Genomic DNA, 18619 nt, shown 5'->3' with positions numbered 1-18619 from the left:
AGAAGAAAGAAGGGAATAATAGAGATAGCAGACATTAATGAAGTAAAAAACAAAAACAATGGACGAAGGGAAACAATAAGCCAAGTGCTTGAAATGATCAATAAATTAGATAAACTTTTAGTCAGACTGAACAAAACAAAGATAAAAATTATCAATGTGAAAAATGAAACATGGGACATCAATACTGTTCTTATGGACATTAAAAAGTATAACAAGGCATATTAAGAACTCTATACTCACAAATTCAACAAATGAGAAAAGTGGACTAATTCCTTAAAAGACACAAACTACCAAGACTCAAAAGCTAAAGAGACAATATAATAAGTCCTATGTCTATTAATTAATATTTTCTCAAGGAGAGAAGGAAGAAAGAAAGAAAGAAAAAGAAAGGAAGGAAGGAAGAAATAGAGAGAGAGGAAAGGAGAGAGGGAGAGAGAGGGAGGGAGGGAAGAAGGAAGAAAGGAAGGAAGGAAAGAAAGAAGGGAGGAAGAGAGGAAGGAAGGGAGGGAGGAAGGGAGAGAAAGAGGGAAACAAATTCCAGGTCCATTTTTTCCTTAGTGAATTCTACCAAACATTTAAGGAAGAAATAATACTAATTCTACACAGACTTTTCAACTCATTTCATGAGGCTATTACACTTTAGTACCAAACAAAAGAAAATAAAACACAATTACAACAGAAGATTAAAGGAGCAAACCCCGCGGATATAAGCACAACAATACTCAATAAATGTTGGCAAAGCAATTACAGCAATATATGAAAAGGATGATACATCACAACCAAGTGAGATTCTCTTCAGGAATGCAAAGTTCTTTGAACATTGGGAAAAATCAATAATTGTAACACATGGGATTAGCAGATGCACTAAGAAATGTAAATATGTATTCAATACATATTTCAATAATATGTATTCAGTATAAAAACACTTTCAGGAAAATAAAAATAGAACTCCCTTAACCTAATGAACATCATTCATATTAACAAACAAATAAAAACCCTACAGCTAATATCATTCTTAATCATGAAAGAGTAAATGATTTCACCTAACATCAAGAACAAGACAAAAATATCCTCTTTCACCACTCTATAATACATGCTACTTGAAGTCCTAGTTTATGCAATAAGACAAGAATTATATATATATATATATATATATATATATATATATATATATATATATATATATATGTATGTATGTATACTTACTGTGCACACATGGCATTTCCACTCTGAGTTCAAACAGACACCTTAAATCTCACAATTCTGTTTCTGAGCTCTTTTTTTTTTTTTTTAAAGATTTTTTAAACTTATTTTATTTGACAGCGAGAACATAAGCAGGGGGAGCAACAGGCAGAGGAAGAGGGAGAAGCAGACTCCATGCTGAGCAGGGAGCCTGACTGCGGGCCCAATCCCAGGACCCTGGGGTAATGACCTGAGCTGAAGGCAGATGCTTAACCAACTGAGCCACCCAGTCGTCCCTGTTTCTGAGCTTTTGATTCTTCACTCTGTTTCACCCTTACCCCCAGGGTCACTCTCCTATAGGCTTCCCCATCTCCTTGAATGGCACTTCCTTTCACTCAGTTGCTCAGGACAAACCCACCGTGTGATTCTTATATCCTCCCTCTGATATCTTCCTCCAGCTAGTCAACAAATCCAGAAGATCTCTCTTCAAAATCCATACTGAGTCTGGTCTCTTCTCACACCCTCTGTTGCTCTTGCTTTTGCCCAATCTACTGCCATCTCTCACATGTACAACATGTACACCTTTAGGTGCATTAAGCCTGCCTCATTGGCCCCATGGTCATCTGTCTGCCAAACTCCTTCCAAAGCCTAAATTAGATCATGTCCTCCTTTCAGTGATTTCCATCATAGTTAGAATAAATTCTGAAGCAAATACTACATCCTCTAGTGTCCTACATCACTTGTTCTCTGATTACTTCCATAATTTTCTCTCTTACCACTCTCCCATTGTGCACACTACTGCATACTGCACCCCCAGGTAATCAGTGGACATGACAACCTCCTTGCATTTTCATGGACTTAGCATTTGCTAAGCGTGTCCAACTGTGGCACTCTTTCTACATATATGCACATTTTGTGTCTCTGCTTAACTCTCAGGTCTTCAGAGAAAACTTCCCTAAATACCAATTTGAAATGTCCTCCCTTTCCACTTACACTTTTTTATTCTTCTTCATAGCACCAGCACAACATTACATTATGTTACCTATTAATTTCTCCACTATTTCTTGTATTTCTCTCCTATGAAGTAAAGCTCAATGTGGGCAGGGACTTGCTTCTTTTTATTCCAGGCAATATCCCTAATGTTCTTTGGAAAGTACTCAGGCAATGGGCAAGGGCTGTTGAAGGAGCCCTAGATTTTCACATGTTGTGTCTATTCAATTAATGCTGAATGAACAAGTAAAAAAATGAATGAATGAAGAGATTGGGACCAGATCATGAGCCAAAGCCCATGACCATAACAATCTCACCATACCTCTCCTTGGTAAAATTTCTATTCTTCATTGTGTAGAATAGCAACATTTCTTCTTAACTTTTCTCAGATTAGCACACAGCTGGTATTGTTGTTGTTGTTGTTTTTGTTGCTTTGATTTATAAAGTCTTATTATTCTCAGGGAATCATCTAAGTTGTGCAGCATCTGAGCTGAGATCAAGGTATTAGATACATTGTGATCCAGACAAGAATGTTCAAATGTGGATAGGGATGCAACTGGGGCTTTGGTTAGAACACTCTAAGTAAAGGCCACAAAAAGCAATTGATGAAAAGAGAGTCTGGTGTCCAATCCCACTTTCCCCATTACCCAGCTTTGTGTCATTGGGCAAATGACTCAACAATCTGCGCTGCATTTGAAAAAAGTGGGTGATAAAAGTGCTATACCTCATCTTGTTATGAGAGTCAAATATGATAACATTAGCCTGCCCACAATTAGATTTCAATAAATATTCTGTGTTTACAATTACAGAAGAAAAGTCATCCCAACAAAGATCACTAAAGTTTACCTCCCTGCTGAGGTGCCTGGATGGCTCAGTTGGTTAAACATCTGCCTTTAGCTCAGGTCATGATCTCAGGGTCCTGGTATTGAGAGCCATGTGAGGCTCCCTGATCAGCCTCCCTGCTCAGTGAGGAATCTGCTTCTCCCTCTCCTTCTGATCCTCCTCCCCCTTATTCTCTCTCTCTCTCTTTCTCTGTCTCAAATAAATAAAATCTTAAAAATAGTTTACCTCCCCCTTTCTTGATGATGACTCCCAGGAAGTGATTTCATTTTTCCCTTGCTATGTTGACTTAGGACTGCTACAATAAGAGAAAGAGGCCCTGCTGACCTGGGAGCTGGACTTTTCACATCACCTGCTCCAAAAATGTCCTATTTCAGAGAACCAACATGTCATCTCAAAGCCCCTGAACTGGACAGAATTAGGACATGGGCTGTACTACCACTGACCCACCTGGTAAGAAGACTGCAGTATGCATTCACACAGGAGCAAAAAGATCAAGTGTGAGGGGTTTACCTTTTCCATCAACACAAAATCTCTGGTGATCCAAGTCACTACCTCCAAATTTAGGTCAGGAAAAGGAGTTGTTTTGTTTTCAAGGGAGGTCACAATGAGAACAAAAAGTTAAGGCATAGAGAAATGGTATTGACAGCTGACGAATGATAGGGCTCACCCAGATGCATAAAGTGACAACCAATCATCACAGCACCTCCTGGAGGAACTTCAGAAGTCCCCAGACAGAAATTGACTGAGTCTTGCACAGTGACATTAGAAGCACTCAAAATTGTTCACAGTCATTGATTGGCTGGGCTCACAGGTCTTGGATTGCAGACCCCTCACAGATCTATCTCCTATTAAAATGGGAGTGCTTGAACCTTTCTCTCTACCCTAACACCTCTCTACCCTCTTAATATCTCCTTCTTTCACACTTTGCACTTCCAGGAGAATCTTTTATTTCTTTCATGAATGCCAGCCAGGCACATGAACACTCTTGTTAACCTTGGGATGAGTCTGATAAAACCAAAGAACTAAAACTTATTCCCCTACTTCCACCTTCTTCTGAGTTCTTCCTTCCCACAGCAAAAGATTTATTTTCCTGTCTCATCTGGGGAAAAAAGGAACTTTAAAATAAACCCCACAGCTGTAAGTATTTGATAACTCTGCTCTAATCACAAGAGTGATTAGAGGCCCTAAGAAGACCCTTTGGAATTGTCTTCTGTCTTAATTTAAGGCCACTGAATTGGAAAGAAAAGGCCCAGGGAATCTTGAGAAATTTCTGACTTCTAGAGGAGGGCAAGGTTGTATAAGACCAGTGCTAGCCACATTAGGTTGATTAAATGAAAAAAAGGAGTATTTCCTCAGTGCCCATGCTCTTTGGGATCTGGTGGCAAGACAGTAAGCAACCTGGGCCTGCTAGTGTAAATTTTGCTCTGGGAATGCATATCAAAATCTAAGGCAAAAACATTTTTAAATGCAATGTGGCCATACAAAAAGGTCAAGAGCTCCTTCTCTTTGAATATTTCACATATCTTTTGCATGAGGCAGCACAAGCAATCATTTATCCCTTACTGACTCTCTTCTGCCCCCCTGCAGACCTCTACTGAGCAGTAGGGGAGCAAGGAGTAGTCAGGAAATTATGGACTCCCATTTACATCTGTGCCCTTCTATCTCTGGGGTAAACCTTCAGAGTAATAAGGGTCTGAGGGACAGCCTCCTCCATGTACATCTGTTACACCATAAAGCATCTACCCTATACCAGTGATGGGAAAGAAGTGGGAAAATCTTAATTACAATAATAGCAGGAATAACAATCCTTGAGCCTTGAGGCATATATTTTTAATTTTTTTGGTCCCATTTCACAAGTTTGATGTGGAAATTTGAGTGAAACCAAAACACATTATTCCTCCAAATTGCCTAATTGAGTTCATCTTTGCTTTCCAGTCTCTTTACTATTTCACCGTCACTTTCTCATATCTCCTGTCCCTCATTGTCCTATTCACAGGTCTCTCATCCCATCTAATGTTTGTAAAGTCTTAGAAATACAAACCTTGACTTTGTTCCTTTCCCTGTGTTCTCCTGTAGTACCTGAAAATATGACATCCCAGAACATTTCCCTAATCCTCTTTCAACTTCCTCCTCCCTGCTGGGGTGCCCTACTACACACTACAGTATTCACTTAGATATTTCCCTGACTTGTGCATTTCCCTTGGTTTTGTGAGGAGGGTATTGATATGAGGCTTGGGGAAAATCATTCATAAAAAAAAATGACAGTTATATTGATTGTACCAAATGTTTATTAACTGAGTAAAAGAAGCAAGTGTAAGCTACCTTATAACACATGGAGATTAATGAAAACTATGGGGTGCATTTCTGTCATAATTTCAGCAAAATAGCCTAAGAAAGAAGTCATGGTCCCTTTTGCATAGCAGTGGAGTATCAATATGGAGCAATGCTTTTGTCCAATGGGGAGACACTCTCGTTACCTTAGGAAAGATCTGGTCTTGGTGGTGTGTGGAAGAGGACTCCACTCCCACCTACAGAACCCAAGACCTGAGGCCCATTTGTTATTCAGTTAGGCAGTCTGACCCATCTCTCTGGCATCTTCTAAGACTTATGCTCTCTAAAGTCTTATGCAAGAGAATTTTAGCATCATCAGCGACTGTATTGATGAATTTCAAATGTAGAAAGTAGGTTTTCAAAAACTGGAAGGCAGTGGATGGCAGGCTTCCATTTACTGAGCAATAGCATTCAACACACTTCATGGCCCTGGCTGCTATGCTTTCATCCTTCACAAGTAACCAGAAATTCAAGGACTTGGTGAAACTCTTGATCTTCTCCACAGACATGCCCAGTTTCTTTGCAGTCTCTTTGACTGAATTCTCATCCAAACCAAAATGGCTCTGGTAAAGGTTCAAGCACTTTTCCTGCTGGGGCAAATCAAAGCCATTAAAGCAGGCCATGAAGGGGATGAAGCTCAAAGCAGATGATTTCAGGGCATCCAGCCAGATCTTCTCCTTGAGGAAAGCTCTCTTCACCTCAATGGAAGCATCAGACAAATTGGGCAACAGGAGTACAAAGGTGTAGCGCTTATGAAAAGGGAGCTCCTTCAGCAGAGTCTCTTCCAGTATTGGGAAATCAAAGTCATCCAGGTCAAAGTTGGAGACCAAGAAGATGCATGGCTCAGGCACTCCAATGTGGCTGAGATTAGCCAGGCAGTTGTCACGTATCCGCTGAAGCACTCTCTCCCTTTTGAAAGATGTGGGTTTGCTTTTCTCTTCATTATATAAATCATTGTCCACCTTGGTTCTAACAAAGTAGAACTTCTTGCCTATCTCCTTGATATTTTGGGCCAGCAAAGCATCATTGAGGCTAAACCGACAGGAAGAAATAATGATGAAAAAGTCATAGGTAGCAAATTCCACCATTTCTAGATATTCATGTGGATGGAAATTGGGGGTTCCAGTTCCAGGCAGGTCCCAGAAGGTCACATTAGGATATTTGGGATGTTGATAGGGCGTTTTCTTCATGGTAGTCTCCACAACGCCAACACTCGCAGAACCCTCCTCTTCATAACTAAGTCCTCGCAGGGCATTGATGAAACTGGACTTCCCAGTGCCAGATTCCCCAATCACAGCCACATCCAGGGGAGCATTCTCTGCTGCCATAAGTAATTCCTCAATTATGTCAGCCACATCTTTTAGCTTGGCCTCTTTAAGGGCTCCTTGAATTCTATCAAGATTTTCTGGAGAGATGATCCCCCCTACCTTACTGACTAATGTGGTGTAGTAAGGGACAAAGTTGGTGGCCAATTGTTGAAAATTCTTTCCTACCAGGAAGTCAGATATGAACTGATCCATGCTGGTTAACTGTGGACCATCTGTGGAAAAAGGAAAGTGAATTAGGAAGACAAATGGAGCAGCAGAATGGACACAGTGTCAAGCTGAGGAAACACACAGGTCTCAACAGCCCATTCCCATTCTCTCACACTTACTAATGTTACTCTCATGTATTTTTCCTGATGAATTTTGTTTTCATGCTACAGTAGAAAATACTTGTTGTCTACTCTGATGTTTCCTATGTTACAAGAGTCAGGACCTGTGGAATGGAGAGTAACAGTACTCAAAGATGTTTATATCCTGAACCTCGGAGCCTGTGAATGTGTTACCTTGCATAGCAAAAGGCACTTTGCTGGTATGATGAAGTTCAGGATCTTCAGATGAGAATATTTTCTTGGATTATCCAAATGGGCTCAATATAATCACAGGAGACCTTATAAGAAGGAGACAAGGCCAAATGAAGAAAAGGAGTTGGGATGATGGAGGCAGAGATTGAAGTGAAGATCCAGAAAGATGCAAGAAGGGCCACAAGATAAGGAATTCAGGCAGGTTCCAAAAGCTGAAGAAACAAAGAAGTGGATCGTCTCCTGGAGCCTTCAGAAGGAACCAATCTTGCTGACACCTCTATTTCATTTTATTATTTTATTTTATTTTTAAGTTTTTATTTGCATTCCAGTTAGTTAACATATAGTGTAATATTAATTTCAGGAGTAGAATTTAGTGATTCATCACTTGCATATAACAACCAGTGCTCATCACAAGTGCCCTCCTTAATACCCATTACCCATTGACATCTTGATTTTAGCTCCTCTCAGTTTCATTTTTTAAAAAAGATTTTATTATTTGACAGAGAGATAGAGCCAGAGAGCACAAGCAGAGGGAATGACGGAGGGAGAGGGAGAAGCAGGCTCTGCACTGAGCAGGGAGCCCAATGTGGGACTTGATCCCAGGACTCTGGGATCATGACTTGAGCTGAAGGCAGAAGCTTAGCCATCTGAACCATCCAGGCGCCGCTTAAGATTAATTTTTATGGGGCCCAGCTCCTGGGTCAACTGGCCATCACGTCTTCTTGATGACCTCCTCCAACAGTATGTCACAGTCCCAGCCCCTCCCCCCCACATGACTATACTTGAAGGTGGGACCTCTGAGGAAGGGATTAAGGATAAATGAGGCCATAGGTTGGGGTTCTGATCCTTCAGGATTAGTGTCCTAGTAAAAAGAGACCCCAGAGCCAAGCTTGCTGTCCGCCCTGTGAGGACACAGCCAAAGGATTGCCAGCCACAAGCCAGGAGAGCTCTTCCAGAAACCTGCCCTGCCCTCCCAGGATCAGCGCTTTCTAGCCTCCAGACTAGGGACTTTTCCAAAGATGGTAGAGGAGTAGGGGGACCCTATTTCAACCTGAATTTAGCTGGATATCTACTAAACCATTCTGAACACCCACGATATCAGCCTGAGATGTAAGAATATATATCTTGATCTCTACAAAGAGATTATCTCCGGTGGTCTCAAGGTATGAAGCTCAGAGCTGAGATTCTGTGGGCAGATATCGGATGATAAACAGAAGGGGGAGGGAGCCTCCATAAGCTGGCACCGGGAAGGTGATATAACACCAGAGTGCAAAAGCGTCCTGTGCTGGGTACTGGGCACAACTCCCAGACTGGTAGCGGTGGGGAAAAAACTTTAATCCAGCCCCCAGACAGGATCCAGGAGCTGTGGGTGCATACGCGAACCAGGGTCAGCTTGCAGTTTTAAAAACACAAAGGGCAGAGACATGCCCAGCCCTGGGATCGCCCTCTGGGAGTGTTGCTGTGGGGTGCACAACCAGGGAGGCTGTGGTTTTTAACAGCACAGACAGAAATGGAGACTGTGTGTCCTGGAGAGCTCAGTGAAGAGCAGACTGTGATTTCTCTGTTCTGAGACAGAGGTTTGGATGAGTTCAGTTTTGTCTGACTCTCGGAAGAGACAAGAAGAAAGCCACCAGGGAAAGCCACCAGAGAACAAAAGTCCCCAAAAAACGGTTTTCACTGAGCCCATCCCCTACTCCACAGGGGGCAGGACAACTGCCCAAACAGGGTTGCCTGAGTAACAGCACCGCAGGCCCCTCCCCCAGAAGACAGGCTGGAGGAACAAGAGACCTACAACCCTAAGGTCCCTATAAAACAGGTACATCTTGCTTGGGTCGTGGTTAATACTTTGGACTCTGTACATTCCCTCAACGATCCCTGCAACAGAATGAGTAAGAGGAGGAATGCCCAAGAAAGAAAAGAACCAGAAACTGTTGCCTCTGCCACAGACCTAATGGGTACAGGTATAAGCAAGATGTCAGAGATAAACTTAAGAGTAACAATTATGAAGTTGATATCTAGGCTTCAGAAAAATATTAGGACAATATAGAATCTCTAAGGGCAGAAATGAGATCAAATCAGGCTGAACTTAAAAATGTTATGAATACAATGCTGTCTAAACTGCATACTCAGAATGCCAGGGTAAACAAGGCAGAAGAATGAATTAGTGAGGTAGAAGATAAGATGATAGAAAAGAAGGAAACCAAGGAGCCATGGGAAAAACAGATTAAAGCCCAAGGGATCAAACTGAGGGAGATTAATGACTCAATGAAATGTTCCAATATCAGAAATATTGGGATCCCTGGGGGGTTGGAGAGAGAAAGAGGTCTAGAAGATATATTTGAGCAAATTGTAGCTGAGAACTTCCCTAATCTGGGGAATGAAACAAACATTTATGTCTTAGAGGCAGAGAGGAACCCTCCCAAGATCAAGGAAAACAGGCCAACACCCCTGCATGTAATAGTAAAACTTGCAAATCTTAGAACCAAGGAAACCATTTTAAGGGCAGGTAGGGGGAAGAGATTCCTTACATACAGAGGGAGGAACATCAGAATAACGTCAGACTTATCCACAGAGACCTGGCAAGCCAGAAAGGCCTGGCAAGACATAATCAGGGTACTAAATGAGAAGAATATGCAGCCAAGGATACTTTAGCCAGCAAGGCTGTCACTCAGATGGATGGAGAGACAAGGAGCTTCCAGACTGACAGAAACTAAAAGAATATGTGACCACCAAGCCGGCCCTGCAAGAAATATTAAGGGGGGTTTTGTAAAAGGAGAAAGACCCCAAGAGTGATATAGAACAGAAATTTACAGAGACAATATATAGAAACAAGGACTTCACAGGCAATATGATGACAATAAAATCATCTTTCAATAATCATTCTCAATGTGAACAGCCTAAATGCTCCCATGAAATAGCACAGGGCTGCAGATTGGATAAAAACACAGGACCTATCCATATGCCATCTACCAGAGACTAATTTTGAAACTAAAGATACATCCAGACTGAAAATGAAGGGATGGAGAATAATTTTTCATGCCAACAGACCTCAAAAGAAAGCTGGAGTAGCAATTCTCATATCGGACAAATTAGATTTTAACTGTAGTAAGAGACACAGAAGAACACTATATCTTTCTTAAAGGGTCTATCCAACAAGAGGACTTAACAATTGTATATATCTATGCCCCCAACATGGGAGCAGCCAACTACATAAGCCAACTGTTAACCAAAATAAAGAAACATATTAATAATAATACTTTAATAGTAGGAGACCTCAACACTCCACTCTCAGCAATAGACAGATCATCTAATCTGAAGATCAACAAAGAAACAAGAGCTTTAAATGACACACTGGACCAGATGGACTTCATAGATATATACAGAACATTCCACTCTAAAACAACAGAATACTCATTCTTCTTGAATGCACATGGAACTTTTTCCAGAATAGCCCACATACTGGGTCACAAATCAGGTCTTAGCTGATACCAAAAGACTGAGATTATCCCCTGCATATGCTCAGACCACAATGTTTTGAAACTGGACCTTAATCACAAGAAAAATTTTGGAAGAAATTTTAACACTTGGAAGCTAAAGACCACTCTGCTCAAGAATGTTTGGGTCAACCAGGAAATTAAAGAAGAACTTAAACAGTTCATGGAAACCAATGAAAACGAAAACACATCAGTCCAAAAGCTATGGGATACAGCAAAGGCAGTCCTGAGGGGGAAATACATGGCTATCCAGGCCTCACTCAAAAAAATAGAAAAATCCCGAATACACAAACTAACTTTACACTTTATTTATTTTTAAACATTAAAAAAAAAGATTTTGTTTATTTGACAGAGAGAGAGACAACAAGAGAGGGAACACAAGCAGGAGGCAGTGAGAGAGGGAGAAGCAGGCCTCCCGCTGAGCAGAGAGCCCAATGCAGGGCTTGATCCCAGGACTCTGGGATCCATGCCCTGAGCCGAAGGCAGACGCTCAATGACTGAGCCACCCAGACGTCCCTGTTAGATTTATTTTCAACTACCTTATATTTTTCATTGCTATTGTAAATTTTTAACTGCATTTTCTAACTTTATTGATGATGTTTATAAATTCATTAGACTTCTATTTATTAGACATTGAATTTATATCTTCTCTCAGGTTCTGGATTGCCTTTTCATTTTGTAGAGTGTCTTGAAGATCACTGGTTTTAAGCATTTTGATTATGATGTCCCTTGGTATAATTTTCTTCATGTTTTTTCTATTTGGGGTTCACTGAGGTTTTTTGCAATTATTGGTAATTTTCATAAATTTGGGAATTTTATGCTGTCATTATTTCTCCAAACCATATGCTGTGTCTCCCTCTCTCTTCTCTTCTTCTGGAAACTCAATTACATGTATATTGGGTCTTCTATCTTTTTTCTGTCTTAATTTTGAATAGTTTCTACTACTATGTTTTCAAATTCACTAATCATTCTTCATTGTCTAGTCTGCTGCTAATTCTATCAAGTATATTTTTAATCTCACATATTCTATTTTTCTTATCCAGTAATTAAATTTGGGTTTTTGGAAATAGATTTCATGTCTCTTACTATGCTCAGGCTTTGTCTACTTTCTGGAAGATATGGAATATATTTATAATTGTTGTTTTAATGTTCTTGTCTAATTAAAGGCAGAAGCTTAACAACTGAGCCACCCAGGCACCCCTAACTTTACACTTTAAAGAACTGGAGAAAGAACAACAAATAAAGCCTAAGCCAAGCAGGAGAAGAGAAATAATTAAGATTAGAGCAGAGATCAATGAATTAAAAACCAGAAATACAGTAGAGCAAATCAATGAAACTAGAAGCTGGTTCTTTGAAAAAATTAGTAAGATTGATAAACCACTGGCCAGACTTATCCAAAAGAAAAGAGAAAGGACCCAGATTAATAAAATTATGAATGAAGGGGAGAGATCACAACTAACACCAAGGAAATAGAAACAATTATTAGAAATTATTATCAAAATCCATGCCAATAAATTAAGCAACCTGGAAGAAAAGGACGCCTTCATGGAAACCTATAAGATACCAAGACTGAAGCAGGCAGAAATTCACAATCTGAATAGACCAATAACCAGTAACGAAATTGAAGCAGTGATCAAAAATCTTCCAAAAAACAAGAGTCCAGGGCTTGATGGATTCCAGGGGAATTCTACCAAACATTTAAAGAAGAAAAAATAACTGTTCTCCTGAAGTTGTTTCAAAAAATAGAAATTGAAGGAAAACTTCCAAATTCATTCTATGAGGTCAGCATTACCTTGATCCCAAAGCCAGGCAAGGACCTCATCAAAAAGGAGAATTTCAGACCAATATCCCTGATGAATATGTATGCCAAAATTCTCACCTAGTCAAAAGGATCCAACAGTACATTAAATGTATTATCCAGGGCGCCTGGGTGGCTCAGTTGGTTAAGCGACTGCCTTCGGCTCGGGTCATGATCCCAGAGTCCCGGGATCGAGTCCCGCGTCGGGCTCCCTGCCTGCTCAGCGGGGAGTCTGCTTCTCCCTCTGACCCTCTTCCCTCTCGTGCTCTCTCTTAAATAAATAAATAAAATCTTTAAAAAAAATGTATTATCCATCCATGGGGCGTCTGGGTGTCTCTGTCGGTTGAGCCTCTGCCTTCAACTCAGGCCATGATCCCAGGGTCCTGGGATCAAGCCCCGCATCAGGCTCCTTGCTCGGTGGAGAGCCTGCTTCTCCCTCTCCCTCTGCCTGCCTCTCTGCCTACCTGTGCTCTCTCTCTGTCAAATAAATAAATAAAATCTTAAAAAAAAATAAATGTATTATCCATCATGACCCTGTGGGATTTATTCCTGGGCTGCAAGGGTGAGTCAACATTTGCAAATCAATCAATGTAATAGAACACATTAATAATAGAAGAGACAAGAGCCATATGATACCCTCAATTGATGAAGAAAAAGCGTTTGACAAAATATATCATCCTTTCCTGATTAAAACTCTTCAGAGTGTAGGGATAGAGGGAACATTTCTCATTTTCATAAAAACCATCTATGAAAAGCCCACAGTGAATATTATTCTCAATGGGGAAAAGCTGAGAGCCTTTCCCTTAATATCAGGAACATATCAAGGATGCCCACTCTTGCCATTCTTGTTCAACATAGTACTAGAAGTCTTAGCATCAGTAATCAGACAACAAAAAGTAATAAAAGGTATTCAATTGGCAAAGAAGAAGTCAAACTCTCTCTCTTCACAGATGACATGATACTTTATGTGGAAAACCCAAAAGACTCCACCCCTAAATTACTAGAACTCATACAGCAATTCAGCAACATGGCAAGATACAAAATCAATGTACAGAAATCAGTTGCTTTTCTATGTACTAACAATGTAACTGTAGAAAGATAAATTTAGGAATCAATTCCATTTACAATAGCACCAAAAACCATAAAATACCTAGGAATAAACCTAACCAAAGAGGTAAAGATCTATACTCTAGAAACTACAGAACACTCATGAAAGAAATTGAAGAAGACACAAAAAGATGGAAAAACATTCCATGCTCATGGATTGGAAGAATAAACATTGTGAAAATGTCTATCTTGCCCAGAGCAATCTACACTTTCAATGCCATCCCTACCAAAATACCATTGGCATTTTTCAAGGAGCTGGAACAAACAATCCTAAAATTTTTTGGAACCAGAAAAGACCCAGAATAACCAAGGGAATGTTGAAAAAGAAAAACAAAGCTGGCGGCATCACAATACCTGACTTCAAGCTACATTAGAAAGCTGTGATCACCAAGACAGCACGGTTTTGGCACAAAAACAGACATATAGACAAATGGAACAGAATAGAGAGGCCAGACATGGACCTTTAACTCTATCATCAACTAATCTGACAGATCAGAAAAAAAATATCCATTGGAAAAAAGACAGTCTCTTCAATTAATGGTGCTGGAAAATTGGACAGCTATATATAGAAGAACGAAATTCAAACATTCTCTTACATCATACACAAAGATAAACTCAGAATGGATGAAAAACCTCAATGTGAGACAGAAATCCATCAAAATCCTAGAGGAGAACATAGGCAGTAACCTCTTCAACATTGGCCACAGTGACTTCTTTCAAGACATGTCTCTAAAGGCAAGGGAAACAAAAGCAAAAATGAACTTTTGGGACTTCACAAAGATAAAAAAACTTTTGCACAGCAAAGGAAACAGTCAACAAAACTAAGAAGCAACCTACAGAATGGGAAAAGATATTTGCAAATGATGTTATATTAAAGGGCTGATATCCAAGATCTATAAAGAACTTCTCAAACTCAACACCCAAGAAACAAATAATCCAGTCAAGAAATGGGCAGAAGATATGAACAGACATTTCTCCAAAGAAGACATACAAATGGCTAACAGACATGCGAAAAAAAAATGCTCCATATCACTAGCCATCAGGGAAATACAAATCAAAACCACAATGAGATACCACCTTACACTAGTTAGAATGGCAAAAATTAACAAAACTGGAAAAAACAAGTGTTGGTGAGGATGTGGAGAAAGGGGACCCCTCTTACACTGTTGGTGGGAAAGCAAGCTGGTACAGCCACTTTGGAAAACAGCATGGAGGTTCCTCAAAAGTTAAAAATAGAGCTACCCTATGACCCAACAATTGCACTCCTGGGTATTTACCCCAAAGACACAGATGTAGAGAAAAGAAGAGGCACATGCACTCCAATGTTTATAGCAGCAATGTCCGCAATAGCCAAACTGTGGAAAAAGCCGAGATGCCCTTCAACAGATGAATGGATAAAGATGTAGTTCATATATACAGTGGAATTACTCAGCCATCAGAAAAAATGAATACTCACCATTTGCTTCGACATGGATGGAACTGGAGGGGAATATGCTAAGTGGAATAAGTCAAGGAGAGAAAGACAATTATCATATGGTTTCACTTATTTGTGGAATATAAGGAATAGCATGGAGGACATTAGGAGAAGGAACAAAAAATGAAGAGGGGGAAAGCAGAGGAAGAGAGGAACCACGAGAGGCTATGGACCCTGGAAAACAAACTGAGGGTTTCAGAGGGGAGGGGGATGGGGGGATGGATTAGCCTGGCGATGGTATTAAGGAGGGCACATATTGCAATGAGCACTGGGTGTTATATGCAAATAATGAATTATAGAACACTACATCAAAAACTAATGCTGTTTTTATGGTGACTATGGTGACTATGGTTCTATGGTGACTAACATAACATAAATAAAATAAAAAAAAATACTGCAAAAAAAGAGATTCATTTTTGATAACTTCCCTCTGGAACTATAAGACAATAAATCTGTTATTGCCTTAAGCCGCAAGATTTGTGTTAATATTTTACACAACATTGAGAAACTAATGCAGACAGTCTGCATTTTCCTGAAACCATAATACTGAGCCATACACCTTTCTACTGTGTAGGAGGAATCAATCAGGCCAGCACATTAGAGAGCACAGAATAACAAACATACCTCAGTTCACATAACCTACAGCAAATAGGGGCAGGAGTTGCCTTTTGGGAGAGGGAGGGGCCAGAGAAAAGCCTGCCAGTATTGTATGTTCCATAAGGGAGATGGCCAAGCACATAGTCCTGTGGTAATAGTTGCCCCATGGCAGCTTAATGTCTATTTATCTCGCCTCATGGAAGAGTTTGGGTGGGATTTAGAACATGTGACAGGAAGTGGCTGGGGAAGTAAATAAGAGCTTTAATTTTCTCAATTCAATTCTGCACAGTCTTGAAATAGAGATATCTGATTAAATCAATGCAATTCAAGGAAATCATCACTACATTACTGATGGGGCCTCTTTTCATCCACTATCAGTGAGGAAACTTTGATTTTAAAAATATTTATACACATAAGCCTGTCTCAGGGACTACCAGTGAGCTTTTCAGAGTAGGAGTGTGCTCAGTGCTCATCCCCTTCCTATATGTCCTGCAAAGACAATTTTCAAAAGAGGAAGAATCATGAGTCTCAAAGAAATATAAAATAAACATGTGTTAAAGATTTATTTTTCTGATTACTAATGAAGGAACGAGGCAGATGACTGGTTAAATGGATATTCCCAAAGAAACATTTATAGTTCAAGAATACTGAAATGAATATTACAATGATGCAACAGTGCTGTATTCTAAGGTGAGGGTGGGAAGTCAGTTGAACCTGTACAGACAGATATTAGCTATATGACTACTATGGACTGAATGTGTCCTCCACAAAATTCATAAATGATGCATGAGCTCAAAGTTTTGGTATTAGTAGGTGGATTTTGGGGCAGTGCCTTAGTCAAGAGGGCAGAGGGATCATGAATGGATTAATCCCACAGATACTCCAGATTAAGAGACTGAAGAGACTAACTTGCCCATTCTGCCAAGTGAGGTGACACATAAATGTCCACCTTGGAAGCAAGCTCTCACCAAACACTGAAACAAAGATGCCTTGATCTGGGTCTGCCTACCCTCCAGAAGTATGAGAGAAGTATATTTCTGTTTATAAGCCACCCAGTCTGTGGTATTTTACTATAGCCTGAATGGATGGGAAGATATTCCGAACAAAATAATTGTTTTGCATTGCTACCACTTATTAAAATTCACTGAGTTTTGGGGCACCTAGGTGGCTCAGTTGGTTAAGGTCCTGATCTCAGGGTCCTGGGATCGAGCCCCACATTGGGCTCCCTGCTCAGCAGGGAGTCTGCTTCTCCCTCTGCCTGCCTCTTTGCCTACTTGTGCTCTCTCTTTATCTGTCAAATAAATAAATAAATCTTTAATAAAACCACCTTATTGAGTTTTGAAATAGCTCTATGGTATGAAGGGCTAGATTGCATTTAAAGATGGCATAGTTTCCAAAGGAGATACCCGGTAAACATTCTGCTCATTCCAATTTTTCTTACAATTTTCTCATTAAAAAAAAAAAGAAAAACAGGCATCTTTAGACTATGGTTCTCTCTTCAAAGAGGATGGCAGGAGCAGCTGGATGAAATCTTACATTTCAACCCATCTTACCTACACCGCAACCCTCCAATCACAAAGCCAATATCCCATCATTGCAAGTACACATTTTTCTCACTCACCAGCTCTGGAAAGAAGAGAGGTTTCTGATGATAGAGTTCAGGAATGTTTCCACTAACACAGCAGAAAATGCTGTGTGTATTCAAGTACTCCCTGGAGCCCCTGGCACAGGAACAATCCAGAGGCTTATACTCCCTGGGAAATGCAGGCACTGAGTGCTCCTGAAGTCACTGCCCTAAGCAAGGGGCTGGAGAACCTCTGTTCTAACTGGGTGAAGTGTGAAAACAACAGGAAGGATGACAGACTCTGACTTGGGCCCCTCCCTCAGAAAGACTTGGCTGATACTTGTAAGGCCCACACGCACAGGACATGAAAGTGAAACCATTGTTTCTCCACAAAACAAGCAGTTCCAGGAAAAGAAACATGAAGGTTTGTGACCACAGGTGGCTCAGGGAGCGGGGGGGAGGGCAGAGAAACACCAGGGGCCATGGGAGGCAGGTCTCCGATGACCCCTGTGTGATCATCTAGCCATGAATCTGATGGGAACACTGGGACAGGGAAGAAGGCTGTGAGCAAGGTTCCAAAGCTTCCAATGAAAGAGAAGCTTTTCCCGTCAGAAAGGAGAGGAACTATATAATTTCTCTGTCTTTCTGCTTCTTTCATTTTTAGGAGCCCTATTGCTGGCTGCCACATTCTAACACTTAGGCATGGATGACTCTAGCAGGTCATGGGGTAACATCGCATGAACACCTTAATCTTCCAGGAGGCACTCTGAGGAAATTTGACAAGCAGCTTGGAGGGAGAGCCAGAAAGGGAGAAAGGAGTCTGAAATTTTAGATATATATGGAAGATCAAGAGGAAAATATCAAAGTTCTTTAGAAGAAGAAGAACATAGGAGGATCTGCGGTTATCAGATAAGATTTATTTCGGTGCTATAGTATCTAAGACAGTTGGATGCTGGCACAGGGATAGACCAATTGACCCACAGAAAGGAACACAGAGCCCTGTATAGGATTCAGGCATGTGTGGAGTTCTGTGGCATAGGACAAGTGCATGGGATGTTAGTGGGTATAGAAGGCACCAACTAGAAAATGGAGTTGACAAACTGGTTCTCCATATAGGCAGAGGTTACTGAATCTCTGCTTACATCACTTATGATAATCAACTCCAGATGGGTATAAGACCTAAATCTCAAATGGAAACTATAGAAGAAAATATAGCTGTTCATAGAGAAAGATGCCTTAAAAAGATGATACTGTATATAGATACCAAGATGACAGCTGTATAAAACAGATTGACCAATGTGATACCTTTGACTACATTAAAGTGAAAAGCTTCTCTTCATGAAAACAGTTGCAAAAAGAAAGTTAAAAATCTCCACATATCTGGAGAAGATAT

At 40.4% G+C, this 18619-nt stretch overlaps 1 protein-coding gene across 2 annotated transcripts; it reads right to left on the bottom strand.

Annotated features, from left to right (window-relative positions):
• Positions 1–5285: 5285 nt before the first annotated feature.
• Positions 5286–17516, bottom strand: LOC113929368 (T-cell-specific guanine nucleotide triphosphate-binding protein 2-like). 2 transcript variants are annotated; one of them, XM_027606226.2, is made up of 3 exons: positions 17284–17516; positions 15048–15085; positions 5286–6886 (listed from the first exon to the last, which is right to left on the bottom strand). In XM_027606226.2, the coding sequence occupies exon 3, from the start codon at positions 6864–6866 to the stop codon at positions 5574–5576; it is 1293 nt and encodes a 430-aa protein (XP_027462027.1). In that variant the 5' UTR covers positions 6867–6886; positions 15048–15085; positions 17284–17516; the 3' UTR covers positions 5286–5573. The 2 variants fall into 2 exon arrangements, with proteins under 2 accessions (XP_027462027.1, XP_027462025.1); XM_027606224.2 differs by lacking the exon at positions 15048–15085 and having other exon boundaries at positions 17284–17515.
• Between the last annotated feature and the right edge of the window lie 1103 nt (positions 17517–18619).

This window comes from Zalophus californianus, chromosome 5 (assembly GCF_009762305.2).
Source record: "Zalophus californianus isolate mZalCal1 chromosome 5, mZalCal1.pri.v2, whole genome shotgun sequence".
NCBI lineage: Eukaryota > Metazoa > Chordata > Mammalia > Carnivora > Otariidae > Zalophus > Zalophus californianus.
This window is presented reverse-complemented; position numbering and strand designations above follow the sequence as displayed.